The sequence below is a fragment of the Podarcis erhardii genome (assembly GCF_964252035.2).
Source record: "Podarcis erhardii genome assembly, chromosome: 11".
Lineage (NCBI taxonomy): Eukaryota > Metazoa > Chordata > Lepidosauria > Squamata > Lacertidae > Podarcis > Podarcis erhardii.
The window spans coordinates 40,875,745-40,891,084 of NC_138501.1; the positions used below are offsets into that span (position 1 = coordinate 40,875,745).

Sequence of the window (15,340 nt, forward strand, 5' to 3'; positions counted from 1 at the left end):
AAAAAGGAGACCCTTTACTTTTGTAAAGAATTCTTTGGTGGTCTCTGGTGTGTGACTGAGGGAGGATTTGTTCTTGCTGTCAAATTACAAGGGAGCCAAAGTGTAGCTGAGGATTAGAGGCTGCATTGCAGCACTGGCGGTTAACACAAATGAGGATAAAGTTACAAGGCCTATAAATCCCCTTGCTTAAGGGCATGAGCTAAGTCCCACTGAACAAGACAAGATGGAGCTTCCATCTCTTGTGTGAGGCAACAGAGATTTTTAATTCTAGCAATGGAAGCTTTTTAGACTCCAAACTGCTATGAAAGAGTGAAGGCACTTCGCCTAGTGTATATAGGGAGCTGTAACCATTTAATCATGGGGATTTGTAATTCTCAAGTGCCAAAGGGCTATCTTGCATGTAGAATTGTAGAGTTGTAGGGTCATCTAGTCTAACCCACTGAAGTGCAGGAATCACATGTGTCTTTTTGTTGTTGTTAAGTTGTGCCCATCAAAACCAGAGTTTCACAAGTCCCAGAAAAGAAACAAAATTTTGGGGTGTGGGTGACACTGTAACCCCAACGGCAAAATACAAGTTCTGTGGATGCAGCAAACAAAAACAAAAAACCCAACAGCAACAGCAGACAAGCAAACAAATCCTTCGACACAGGAATCTTGGGTTCAGGATTTGTATTTAATCTTTGTTAACAGCAATTTCCTCCCCAAAAGGCCAGTTCACACAATGCAAACTGGGATGCTGAATCAGTTAGTTTGTTATTGAGTTAAGCATGTGTTCAAGTGGTTGTATGATCGCTTCACTTGTACTCAAACCTCAACACAACCTACCGCTACCACTATCATTGCAGAAGAGAGCAAGTCAGGGACTTAGCGTTGTATAATGAAAATGTAGCTCATGTCCACCAAATGTTGCTGGACTACATCTCACATCATCACTGACTGTTGGCTATCCTGGCTGGGGCTGATGGGAGCTGGAGTCCAACATGATCTGAGAGGACAGAGGATAGAAACCTTTTAAAAGGCTGAGACCCTACCTGCCCGCAGACTTTCTCGCAAGAGTAGTGCATGCTCTGGTTATCTCCCGCTTGGACTACTGCAATGCGCTCTACGTGGGGCTACCTTTGAAGGTGACCCAGAAACTACAACTAATCCAGAATGCAGCAGCTAGACTGGTGACTGGGAGCGGCCACCGAGACCACATAACACTGGTCTTGAAAGACCTACACTTGCTCCCAGTATGTTTCCAGCACAATTCAAAGTGTTGGTGCTGACCTTTAAAGCCCTAAACGGCCTTGGCCCAGTATACCTGAAGGAGCGTCTCCACCCCCATCGTTCAGCCAGGACACTGAGGTCCAGTGCCAAGGGCCTTCTGGCGGTTCCCTCACTGTGAGAAGCAAAGTTACAGGGAATCAAGCAGAGGGCCTTCTCAGTAGTGGCACCCTCTGTGGAATGCCCTCCCATCAGATGTCAAAAAAATAAACAACTATATGACATTTAGAAAACATCTGAGGGCAGCCCTGTTTACAGAAGTTTTTAATGACTGATGTTTTAATGCATTTTTAATATTTTGTTGGAGGCCGCCCAGAGTGGCTGAGGAAACTCAGCCAGATGGGCAGGGTACAAATAATAATGATTATGGTGATTATTATGTATGAAAGAAGAGAGAAGGCTTCTCAGGTCACTCCTGGCATACCACCAGGAAGGGGCATGGCAAATCATAGAGCTTTATAAAATAATGGTGTAGTAAAAATATAATATTAGAAATTGTGGTCAACCCCATTCATCTAACTGTGGGCAAATGAGTGATAAAAGAAGATACTTGATCACAAACAGGATAATGGGATTTTTAAACGCATTACTACAGAATGTGGTGATGGAAACCAGTTTGAAGAGTTCAAGAATGAATTATGTGTGGTTAGAGCATTAGCCTAAGGACCTGGGAGAACAAGGTTCAACTTTTGACTCAGTCATGAAACTCAGTGAGTGACCTTAGGCCAGGCGCTGCTTCTTACCTTAACCTACCTCACAGGGTTATTGTGAGGGGGAAGAACCATATACACCACCTGGGCTGCTTAGGAAAAGTGGGATGTAAGATAATAAAGAAAGAAGCAAACTGTGTCTTTCAATTGTTATTAGTGCCAACTGTGCCTCCTCTCTTTGCTCTGCTACAGAAGAGCACATTTATGAGAGCAAATAAGCAAGAAATAATTACAGCAATAATAGTCAAGAAATAATCACAAATAACCAAGAAACAATCACCTTGTACTGACATTCCCCTGTCGGCTTTGCTGCCGCAAGTTCATTATCTGAGCAAGACTACTCTCTACAATCAAGGAGATTTTGCAGTTCCAACACAAAATAAAAGCTTTACCTTTCTGGCAGTGCTGCCCATCAAAACCCAATGGGCAATCGCATTCATAGCCATCTTTTTTGGGCACGCAGGTGCCCCCATTGGCACAGGGGGAATTCACACAGGAATGGACAGTATTCTCCAGGTTGACTCCAGATGTGAAATCCTGCCTCACATCTATTGTCCGGTCATTCAGAACAATCTTTATGTAAGAGACAAGGTTAAAAGTTGAAGAGTTTTTTCAATACTTTAGTTTATTACTCAGTATCATAAGCTAAAAGTGTTTTCTTATTTTTAAAAAAGACCAAAACTGGATGAGGTAAATTTTATATGAAGAGATCACTTTAACATCTGTTTATTTTCAACAGTATGTTTCCTGAGAACAGCCTTCCAGAGGATTCCGTTGTTTATCCTCAAAGGGAAGTAGGATGAGTTCTTTTGAGCCATGTAGCTCAAAACTATTTAACCTCTATTAAAAAAAAAAAAAAAAAAGTTGAGTCAGATTTATTAACACTGTGCCTGAACTTTAGAGCACATTTTATGGCTCTGCTCTGAGCCAAATCTGAGATATAAAAGAAGTTTCTTGACGGAAACCAATTTCACCTTAAAAGGGGAGAATTCCTCCTGAGTTAGCTTTATACTAAGGAGGAAGGAGAAATTTGTTCAGTCTATGTTTTAAAGTGAACTGACCCAATTCTCCACTCCCTGACTTATACCTGGATTGGAACACAGCTTTCAATCAGATGACACACTTCTCCACATTTAGCAATGCAAATTCTAGTCTAAAACATTCACACAAAACTTTATTTTAGGGAAAATGCATACAAAAATGAATACTTGAGGGAAAGACTGTACAAAATGTGCACTTTAGGGAAAACTCTGTGAACTGTAAATGTGAGTGTTGGGGGGGGATTAAAATCTGCAAAAGAAGGAGGGAGGGAAGGAAGGAAGGAAGGAAGGAAGGAAGGAAGGAAGGAAGGAAGGATAGAGAGAGAGAGAGAGAGAGAAAGAAAGAAAGAAAGAAAGAAAGAAAGAAAGAAAGAAAGAAAGAAAGAAAGAAAAGAAATGAAATGAAATGAAATGGATCTATTATTGGGTGTATGCAAAAGAGGCTGCTCTTATGTGGGATACTTGTCCTCCTAAAGCAGCTATGCCACTCAACTCTATGGAGATCACAATATCTGATGGCCTGAAAGGAAAAACAACCACATAACCTCTCACTATTTTCTAAAGCTTCCAGATGATCAAGCATATGGCAATTTACAAGCCCAAGGGAGTGCTCCAAGTAGCTTAGCTCCTACGGGCAGCTCAGAATTTCATATAAAGCAAGTGCTTAACTCCCCATTTCAAGAGGCACTTGCAATCAAACAGAATATTGCAGCCACTTCATACGGATTATCTCCATGCACTTTGGAAAAAGTGAAAGAAACCTAAAACCTGATAAAACCTGCCACCATCATTAGTTCACTTGTTTTTTCTGAATCCTAAAAGAATGTATTGAGAAGATACTTTCAAGTGCAGTCCAATCCTCCACTCCACAATGGGGCTTTCCAGAGAGGCTTAGGCACTGCCTCACCTAGACCGTGGCTGCTCATGGAAGTCACGGTGGAAGGCAGGGGTGGAATGACTGGGCCTTATCCCTGTGCTAGCTTATATCTGAATCAGGTTCAGTGCTGACACATGGAATCCAGTAGCTGCTCAGCTCAGGCCCTCCTTCCAAACAGCCTGTTTCAGGGCTTTCTGCTGGCCCCAGTCAGTGGGAGAGAAGAAGAAGAGGAGTTTGGATTTGATATCCCGCTTTATCACTACCCTAAGGAGTCTCAAAGCAGCTAACATTCTCCTTTCCCTTCCTCCCCCACAACAAACACTCTGTGAGGTGAGTGGGGCTGAGAAACTTCAGAGAAGTATGACTAGTCCAAGGTCACCCAGCAGCTGCATGTGGAGGAGCAGAGACGCGAACCCGGTTCCCCAGATTACGAGTCTATCGCTCTTAACCACTACACCACACTGGCGCTCTGGGAGTGCTGCTAGTGGGCTTCCCTCCTGCCATTGACTGCCAGCAGCAGTTCAACCAGCAGAGGTAAGGGGAGGGACATTTCTGCTCCATTCAAGCTCAGCTCAGCCTCAAAGGGCTTTGGGTTGCTCTGCTAGGGTGCTAGAATTTCAAGCGCCAAAAATAAATGTTCCGAGGCAGCTTGAGCAACAGCCAGAATGCATTTGCACACAGAGTGTGCAGATAGCACAGAAAGATCTGAAGGCACCTCTTATCGGTCCATCTCTGAAGTTAATCCAGTCTTGGGCTAGCTGAGTCCCTGTGGATGGGAGACAACTGAGGAATGCTCTACCCCTTCTCTGAAGGACAGGTCTGAATTCTTTGCAGGAAGGGCAGATTATATAAATACAGACAAACACACACATGCCTTTTGAATACTCCCAGAGAAAGGTTTCAGGACGCCAGAGTTCTTCTTTACACTGTCATAACTTGGTACTCCACCAATGAATATGTCAGGGTTGCACTTAATCTGTGTGAAAGCTCCCTATCAGGGGGAAAAAATGCATCAGAATTAATCAGGGGGTCAGATTGCTTTAGGTTATGTTCCCAAACATTTTTTATACCTCCCAAGTATTTTATATCTACATGGGGGACAATGCAACTGGCATTGTTTTGCTACAACATAGCTGAATTTCTGTTCAACCACTTATTTTATTTTTGGACAGTGAACCAGAAAATAAGTAAACCAAACATCCAAAACCCGAATAAACCCAATATTTAAAACCAAGCCGTTCCATGTACATATAAATATATATACGGCTTTTTTGTTACCTCTGCCATTCCTTCAACTGGCCTTTGCTGATCAACCTGCAATATGCCATTTTTTGCAGTGCGAGACACTTTCAGCTCATGCCACTGGTTCAAACTGATGGGTTCTTCACTCCTATTTAAAAAAGGAAATGGAACAAAAAGGCCAGAGGCCCAAAGATGTTTGTATCTTCCTACATTTAATAACAATAATAATAAATTTTATTTATACCCTGCCCTCCCTGGCCAGAGCTGGGCTCAGGGTGGCTAACACCAGTAAAATTACAGTAAAAGCATAATGGGGGGGGGGACAATTTAAAATGCAGGTTAAAATGCAATTTAAAATGCAGCCCAAACCATCAAAACCATAAGGGTAGGGAAAGACATAAGGGTCAGACTGAGTCCAAACCAAAGGCCAGGCAGAACAACTCTGTCTTACAGGCCCTGCAGAAAGATGTCAAGTCCCGCAGGGCCCTAGTCTCTTGTGACAGAGCGTTCCACCAAGTCGGGGCCAGTACTGAAAAGGCCCTATCCCTAGCTGAGACCAATCTAACCACCTTGTGACTTGGGACCTCCAAAATGTTGTCATTTGTGGACCTTAAGGTCCTCTGTGGGGCATACCAGGAGAAGTGGTCCCATAGGTACGTGGGTCCTAGATTTGAATCAAACAGTTACACTCTTCCATGGAAAGGCTAGAATTGGAGGAGGAGGAACTGGCCAAGCCCATACAATCTGAGGCTGGTGGTCCAGAGCCTGAGACGATCCTCAAAGATGCTGTCTCCTGACTCTGAACCAGCAAAGGAACCAAGTGCTTCCTAACCTATTATGCCTACCCAATGGCACAAGGAGTGCACCAGAAAGAAGCCCACAGAAAGATGAAGAACGCATATTCAGGCCAGTGGGCCAGCCCTTTAAGAACCCATTCCTCAGGCCAAGGGGTGGAGTTTAGGAAAGGTGGACTGGAGGGAGAGACCCATAAGGTTTCAGTTCACCTCCAAGCCATGGAGCTATCCATGGTGCTGCAACCACCAGCCTACCTTGACCCCATGGATACCTGACACCCATAGAGCAGGAAAGGAGGTGGGCATCCAGGGGGAAAGTATTTGGCAATCCCACGCGCTATTGAACCCAATATGTTTTGAGTATACACAATTTTGGCTTTATATATCCAGACTGTGCCCCCATGTAAGCTGAGAGTTGCCTGTACTTTCTCTCCTGGCGATACTTAGCAAAAGTAGGATTACAAGGACTTTACCTGATTTAGGTGCCAGAAATGTATTTTGCTACTTCACAGATGCTTAGCCTCTATAATAGTTAGCCCATGAGACACATTTCACAGTTATGGTGCCCCTTCCATCACCACCAAGAGAGAAGTCAATGCTAACATGTGGAGTATACATTTTGCTTTTAACTTCTTAAAATAAATTTGCCGTGAAATTGCAAGTAAACTCTTTACCACACCACAATTAAAACTTGGTGTTGCAATTGGGACCCAGCTGAAAATGCTTCATGCACCAAATGTGGCTCATGGGCTCCCAGTTCGCCAAGCCAGCTTTAGAATAAGTTCCCATCCCAGCTCCGTGCATCTCTACAATCTAGAGGGCTATGAAGGCAGTTTCCTTTGCAGACACTGTCATTCTCCAAAGTTCAGGTGCTCAGATGTTTAGCATGCCAACTGTATTGTGTCTGGAGTGAGCAGCAGGTGCAATGGCTAGCATTTTACACCAAAGCCATGACTTCTAAGGAGATCTAAGCTACTGTACAACTCACTCACCAAATCAGTATAGAATAAACCAAAAGTATGTAATTATGCTTAATCATTTAGATGCTCTTAATATTTTCAAGGTTTTTTTTATTGTTTTGCTGCTGGTCGCGGGTGGCAGAGCCTAGGACTTGCAGATCAGAAAGTCAGCGGTCTGAATCCCCATGATGGGGTGAGCTCCCGTTGCTCGGTCCCTGCTCCTGCCAACATAGCCGTTCGAAAGCACGTCAAACTGCAAGTAGATAAATAGGTACTGCTCCGGCGGGAAGGTAAACGGCATTTTTGTGCGCTGCTCTGGTTTGCCAGAAGCGGCTTAGTCATGCTGGCTACATGACCCGGAAGCTGTATGCCGGCTCCCTCAGCCAATAAAGCGAGATGAGTGCCACAACCCCAGAGTTTCCGCGACTGGACCTAATGATCAGGGGTCCCTTTACCTTTACTTTTAATGGTTTTTAAAAGTTGTTTTTATTGTTTTGCTGCTGGCCCTTCCAGGTTCCTTTGGGGGGAAGGGAAGGATAGAAATGTTAATAATACTAAAAAATCTCTTTGTGAAGGTAACACATGTGTAAAAGCCATAGAAAGGAGTAGGCAGGGATGATCCAATACATTTTGGCACCCAAGTCTAACCACAAAATGGCGCTCCCCCCAACAAGGAAGAAGGGGTGCATAAAGATCTACATCAGGAACAAGAGGGGACACAATTATCTATATCGGGATTTGATGCCCCTGTGGATCCTGCCGCCCAAGGCAGTCACCTCACCTTGCCTCATGGGTGGGTCGGCCCAGAGAGCAGGGTAGATGGGAAAAATTATGCGAGTCATGGCAGAACCAGCTGAGGACTGGCAACAAGTAGGCGGGAAGCAGAATGAATTGAAAGATCCAAGAACATTCCATGGAGATCTGCAGGAGTGTATGAATCGTGCTGTATGTTTTACACAACCTGTTACAGTTAAATTTCAAGCAATGTTTCTCATACATCAAGTGTTCTCTGAGGGTGCACCATTGTAACCATAAGCCTAATTATGAAGAGAGACCACGAGAAAGAATCGTAATTCGCAACTGCGTTTCCATGCATCCCAAAGGAAAAATTTGAAAAGCACCGCAGTAATCTTTACAAATTGTCACTAATCTGAGAAAACAGAAAAAACAGCTGATATATAATGGATAGATGCAAATTAAATTCCCGCCAGACATGTTACTTTCAGCAAAGACTTACGGAAGATGCTGAAATGTCATGTCAATTTTAACAGCGCACAAATTTGGATTTCAAATGCATGTCACATTTTACACCTTGTTACTGATGAGCTCTTAACATTTCTTCAAGTAAATATCTACTCGGAAATGCTAGAAAAACATTTTACTAAATAATCCTCCCGCCATCTCTTTTTCTTGGGAAAAAAAGTAATAATCACCATCTGCCAATGTCATCCAGCCTATCCACTCGCGGTCTACATTTAATAACAATTAGGCTTTAATTACCTAAGATAAATCGATACATAATAGGGTAATAATCACCTCAGATCAATATGTAATTAAAAAGCCAGATGGGGCTGACTACTTAATAATGAGCAATATGCACATTATGTCCTCTTTCCTGCACAGATCTCTGTCATGGAAGGCGTCCGCTTTCAGCAATTAGTGTTACAATTATCCAAGGCCATAGCTAAGATGGGGGTGAGGACCACACACCATGTTTTGGATGCAAAAGATCCCGTGTTCAGTCCTCGACATCTTCAAGTTAAAAGGTTCAGGTGGTGTGAAATACGTTGAAAACTTGTGCACACCATGACACTATGGCGATTTGCATTTTTTAATTTATATACTGCCTTTCTGACAAGTAAACTGTAAACTAACAGTTTACAGTTCGAAATAAAGACTAGCAGTTACGATACAAAACAAAAAGAAACAAGGAGGGAAGAGAAAAATAAGAAAACGTGGGTCTTCCATAGTATTACCTAGTGGTTACATAATGACTAGATAGAATGTTCTGTAGGAAGTTCTATGAGTTGAAGAGTCATATGGGCGATTGGTCCTCTGTGAAGTGCACTAGTGGATGTCTGTGTGTGCTGAAAATTCAGGTTATGAATGCTTAATAATTTCATATTTGCTAGCACAAAGGAAGCAGTAAGGAATAGGGGCAGGCCACTTCACAATAAACTGGATGCTTTGGGGGATGCCATGAATATCCATGGTTTATGATGACCTGGTTTCTCATGAAGGAAACAAGGCAATCCCCATGCCCCAATTACTCAGGTGCACAAGGTTCTACCTGAGCTCCTGAGCTCCTAGCTTCTTGCTTGGCCGCGCACAGCCACTTCTAGGCAAGGGGAGCCTTCATCCCCTGCCCACGAGAGGCTGTGTGCGGCTAAGGCTCCCCCAAGGCAGCCCTTCTCCCTCCTGGGGAAAAGCCCCCAAGAGCCGCACACACGCTCCATGCGGCTCTTTAAAGGAGCGCTGAGCAGAGCCTCCCGCCTGCATTCGCTCCGTAAGACGCACACACATTTCCCCTTGCTTTTTAGGAGGAGGAAAGTGCATCTTATAGAGCGAAAAATATTGTACTTATCATTGCTGTGCTAGAAGAGGAAGGAGCACATGAGACCAGGGGAAGCTTCTTCCCATGAAAATAACCACAGTTTATGACATTGGTGGACAACTTGCATTCCAGGGGAGGTATTCGTCTAGCCCATCCCATCAGCACATGTATTTCCATTTGTGCAATGGGAATTGTGCCCCTCTCCTCCCCAAATTTGCTACAAAGGGTTGTGGTAACCCAAAGAAAAAATTTTGGGGGCATGCGCTACTTTGGATTCCACCCATTGTATTTTTATTTTTAGTATAGAATTACAGATACTTTTTACAGCCAAAAAATATTATGGCTAATTAATTCTAGAAATAATTAGTAAATTGCATTTACCTGATTACAGCAGTTCCTGAACCACAGTCAAACCTGAACTCCACATAGCCGTCTGCCATGCTAATGGACAGGAAGTCTTTGCTGCCTGTGTCAAAGCTGTACAAAAGGGCACCATCGGCCGAATCGGGACGAAAGGTGACCTCAAACTCCATGAAGGAAAGGTAGTTCTGTGGTTCCAAAGGCCAGGGGATGGTGGCAAAGGATTTCAAAGTCTCGTTGAACTGAGGTATGATGAGAATGAAAGCTGAAAGACCAGGGCAAGCAAACACATTACTTAAAATCCCTCAAGAAAACAAAGTCTACTTCAACTTCAAACTTCATTGTAGAAAGCAATACTAGAAACCATACCACATATAAAGTTGAAACACTATCACAAATAGTGATAAAGAACTTACAAAACAGCCCAAAGCTGTTTCAGAAACCTACAAATGAGGTGGTTTATTATACAACTAATAATAATTTTTAATAGCACACATCTGTGTAGTCTAGCTTTCCACAACCTAGGGTCCTCCAGATGTTTGCAATTCCAATCAGTATCAGACAGCATGTCAGGGATGATGGGAGCTGTAGTTCAAAATATCTCAAAGGCAGCAGGCTAGAGAAGGCCATGTCACTTATAGCACTTTGCTATCCATTATGTTGGAAACCGGGGTTTGTCCACACGGACATCAGGTACTCCACCTTACCCATTTATGGTCAGTATGGTTTCCGTAGATTTTTTTTCTTAACCACAAGTGAAGCAAGCTCCATTTCAATCGTAACTGGGAGGCAAAGGGATATAAACAGGCATTTATGAACATTCCCCCAATTGATACAGAACTGAATGATGTGAAAATGTAGCAGAGAAATCACTTGCTTAGGCCTGGAAACAATAGAAAACTACCAGGTCAGTATGATCACTCGCGTATGACGTTGTTTTGGACAGGGATGCCATGAATGTAGGGAAGTTTGTGTGTGTAGCATTCCACACTTGAGTAACAAAGGAGAAGGCAGGAAGAGGAAAGAAAGCAGGACTTCAGAAAGCAGAAATAATGCAAGAGATTCTAAATTGCAAGCAAACCACAGTGGTGAGGTACAAAGCAGCATTAAACCAGTGTGTAGCCAACCAACTATGGGATGTTAGTTGTGCAAGTCAGTCAAACAGTTCCTGATTAAACTGGGTGCAGACACAGCCTGTAGTAACAGGGGTAGCCAGTGAAAAGACCTCCAGACTTTGTTGAACTCCAACTATGATCACCCAAAGCATAAAGGGTCAATGGAGGTGGGTGATGGGATTTGTAGTCCAACAACATCTGGAGGCATCGCTTAAGACACCACTGCCATAAAACACACCAAATGCTGGCATCCAACTGCAGAGATCCACAGCAAGTCCTCCTCTTACCTTCTTCGCAGTGGCGCCCTTTAAATCCAAGCGGGCACAGGCAGATGTACCTGTCCGCCTTGCTTGCTGTGCAAGTGCCACCGTTTATGCAGGAAGCCTCATCGCAAATTCCACTGCTGCATTCACCTAAAAGGAGAAAACAACACACGCACTGATTTGTCATTCAAGGTATCCGAAGGATGGGTTAATTGAGCTACTTGTTTTCGATCACTTACGCGCACAGAGATCTGCGCCAGATCTGCCACGTAAATGCATCTTTCCCCAGGCAACGTGTTAAGTCTAAGCACCGGATTAAGTGGCTGAGCTGCAGGCCACCGAGGCTTTACAAAATGGCAGCAACAGGAACTAATTGCATTGACTTTCCAGAAGTGATCACTTGCCAAACAGACTGGTGGTGTCTCCCACTTTTCATTAGTTTTTTTTTTTTTTCTTGGACAGGTTGCTCAAATCTCCACACACTGCCAGACTGTTTACAACGCAAGTACCATCTCTCTCTCTCTCTCTCTCTCTCTCTCTCTCTCTCACTGTTGTTTAACCTCAATTATCTTAAGTGCTGTTTTGTTCCTTCTGCATTTGAGGGAAGCTGTAGTAAGAGCTGGAGGTGTTAAGCAGCAGGGTCTAAGCTTATTAGCTGCTGCTACACTGTTAACAGTTCCATCTGCGTGGCAGGTAATCCATATTGTCAACATACGGGCTTTTATAATCAACATCTCTATCATCTTGCCATCTCACAGGAAGATGGCTGGAGGTAACAGCACAGAAACTGTCAGAAGACTGACAGATGAGAATGCCTCAAAGATACTTCTGAGGAGCATTTAAATATTTCAGCACACATCATCTTGTGAAATGTGCAGTTAAGGTGTTTCTCTTTTTTAAAAAAAAAATGCGGTAGTAATTTACACTGTTCTTCCCCACAGCACAGTAGAGAGCTGAGTTAAAGAAGACACAGATCCACAGATAAACATCCTAGCAAAAGAAATATGAATACGGTAAGCAATTTGTTTCCTTGTGATAAATAATGCCTCAAAGGGGTTTTAAGAGGTAGGAATTAAAATGTAATAACCAAATAATTCCCCTAAAACACTGGAGAAGGTGAAAAGTTGAATGACAGCTGCAGAGAGTGACTGGCACAAAGCCACAAAGGGAGCTTCAAAGTCAAGGAGGAACACAAGTCCAACAATAAAAGGTAAAGAGAACCCTGACCATTAGGTCCAGTCGTGACCGACTCTGGGGTTGCAGCGCTCATCTCGCTTTATTGGCCGAGGGAGCCGGTGTACAGCTTCCGGGTCATGTGGCCAGCATGACTAAGCCGCTTCTGGCAAACCAGAGCAGTGCACGGAAATGCCGTTTACCTTCCCACTGGAGCGGTACCTATTTATCTACTTGCACTTTGACGTGCTTTCGAACTGCTAGGTTGGCAGGAGCAGGGACCAAGCAACGGGAGCTCACCCCATCGTGGGGATTCGAACCACCGACCTTCTGATTGGCAAGCCCTAGGCTCTGTGGTTTAACTCACAGCGCCACCCACGTCCCTTAGTCCAACAATAGTCTGCTGCAATTTATGCTCACCCAGTTGACCACTGGGTCATGAGTGGAGTTCTGCTTGCACAACAAGACTTCTCCTTCCCCTCTTCTCCCTGTGTTCCCTGAAAATCTGCTCCAGAGAGTCCCTCATTGCTCTGGAGCAGATTTTGAGGGCGTGCTGGGGGCTGCAGGGGAGAGGTCAGGAAGGGGAGTATCTGTTGTGCAAGCAGAAATCTGCACAAACAGAACAGCAGCATTTCTACAGCCCATTCATTTTTAAGTCTCTATATTTGGGCTGCTTAAATGAAAATCTCGAAAGGCACCACCAGAATAGCTTGGAAGTGGCATCTTCCAAGAGTCAGTGTAACATGACTGAATGCATGGGTTCAGACGATATCTAACCTAGAATATCAAGCCAATTGAAGGGAGAGGCCCAAACACCTGGTATCACTTGAAAAAACATAGGTATAGTTCAAACCCATTGCCGCAAATCTGCATTATTTCAATTCCAAAAGAATAATTAGCATCACGAAGTATTAAGCTGCAGTAAAGTATGTCTATTAGTTAGTACTAGAGACACTAGGAGGAGTATGTTACATCTTTAACAACCAGACTTGGTGCCATAACAGCTCAAGTTAGCCTTAACTTGGCACAGGTCTAGGCTAGAATCCTTCTCCCTGACCCACAGTTATCTGTGCAGGGGAAGTTACTTTTGTCATGGGAATCTGTCAGTCATGCAACAATCTGCCTTGCACCATGGCCCCAGACCAAATAGTTCGTGGAGCAGTCATGGCTGCTTTTAGTGAATGTAGAAGTTATCAGGCAATCATGGACCACACTTGTCATGTGCAGCTTGCATCTTAAGACTTGCCAGTATCTCAGTGATAAAGGTAAAGGTAAAGGGACCCCTGACCATTAGGTCCAGTCATGGCCGACTCTGGGGTTGCGACGCTCATCTTGCTTTATTGGCCAAGGAAGCTGGCATACAGCTTCCGGGTCATGTGGGCAGCATGACTAAGCTGCTTCTGGCGAGAGCACGGAAATGCCGCTTACCTTCCCGCTGGAGCAGTACCTATTTATCTACTTGCACTTCTTGCTTTCGAACTGCTAGGTTGGCAGGAGCAGGGACCGAGCAACGGGAGCTCACCCCATCGTGGGGATTCAAACCGCCGACCTTCTGATCAGCAAGTCCTAGGCTCTGTGATTTAACCCACAGCGAACTGCCTGCATCTATACAAACCTGCCTTGGCATTATTATTATTAATAGTATTATGTCACCTTTATCTTCCTAGGCTCTCCTAGGTTCTCCTGCTCCCCATTTCATCCTCACAACAACCCTGTGAGATAGGTTAGGCTAAGAGATGGTGACTGGCCCAAGGTCACCCAGTGAGCTTCATGGCTGAGTGGGGATTCGAACCCTGCTCCCCCAGCTCCTAGTGCAACACTCTAACCATCACGCCACACTGGCTCTCAAAATCTATTAGAAGCCTATGTCCAGCTATAGACGACCCACGGACATAGCTTGAATTGGAACATAAAAAAATGGGAGAAATAAAATACAGAGAGAGTTTGCTTCTCCACTGCAGGAGTTAAGCCCCAGCTCTGGCAACTATAAGGACTAGACTTGAATTCCTTTTTGAATTACTTTTGCACACATGTGGCAGCAACAACAGAGCTCATGCTCTCTCCTAACTGATTTCCAGGATCGATCACAAACCTGCAGCAAGGCTGAATTCCTTAGAGAAGCAACTCTGTTCTTGGCAATGAAAAGGTCCCCCCCCACCCCCGAGGATATTCCATAATTATATCACAAGTGGATTGGGGCTTGTCACCTATGGGAGTTGCTAGTAACTTTAAAGCTAAGCCACTACCCAGATTTCTCAAAACTCTCAAGAGGCAGGATCTGCAATTTAACCTTTGAAGAAGAAGAAGAGCTTCTCTCAGGATAGGAAGAAGGATTTTTGCAGTGCCTCTCTCCCCAAAAGCAGGAAGGACAAGCAGTCTTGGCAATGTCTCCTCAGATGGTTCCCATAGGACAGTGGTGCAGTTAGGTACCCTAGACTTTGGGTCCTTACCCGGGTAACAGAGTCCTTTGGGGCCAACATGAATCCTGGCATGTGGTTCAGGAGACTCCCATCCCACACATGAAGTCCAGGCATGAGTTGGAAATCACCGCAACTCTATGGGATGCAGCAGTACCAGGCTGCTAAGGTTAGGTGGATGCCATAGTGTGACACCTCCAGACAGTGAGCAGAATGAGCTGCACCACAGTCCCTGCTGAGCTTTATAGGACAGGCATAGACAAAATAAAGCAGTTACAGATAGGTAGCCGTGTTGGTCTGCCATAGTCAAAACAAAATAAAAAAATTCCTTCCAGTAGCACCTTAAAGACCAACTAAGTTAGTACTTGGTATGAGCTAACTTAGTTGGTCTTTAAGGTACTACTGGAAGGATTTTTTTTATAAAATAAAGCAGGTTCTCCATCTGGTCTGGTCACCCAGCCCGCCCTTCCAGGAACCAACACAGTCACTGGGCATCGAAGGGTTGGCATGGGCGGCAGTGATCGTGGGCATTGGAAGAGATGAAGGCTCTCTCTCTCTCTGCTGTGGCAC

General features: G+C 44.3%; 1 protein-coding gene across 1 annotated transcript in view; it reads right to left on the bottom strand.

Moving 5' to 3' along the window:
* The window catches only part of EGFLAM (EGF like, fibronectin type III and laminin G domains), a 109,718-nt gene that overhangs the window by 19,596 nt on the left and 74,782 nt on the right, over positions 1-15,340 (bottom strand). Inside the window, exons 14-18 of the mRNA XM_081881403.1 lie at positions 11,205-11,330; positions 9,824-10,067; positions 5,172-5,283; positions 4,768-4,884; positions 2,369-2,549 (exon numbers count right to left, since the gene is read on the bottom strand). Coding sequence (XP_081737529.1) covers positions 2,369-2,549; positions 4,768-4,884; positions 5,172-5,283; positions 9,824-10,067; positions 11,205-11,330 — 780 coding nt within the window. The remainder of the gene's footprint in view (positions 1-2,368; positions 2,550-4,767; positions 4,885-5,171; positions 5,284-9,823; positions 10,068-11,204; positions 11,331-15,340) is intronic.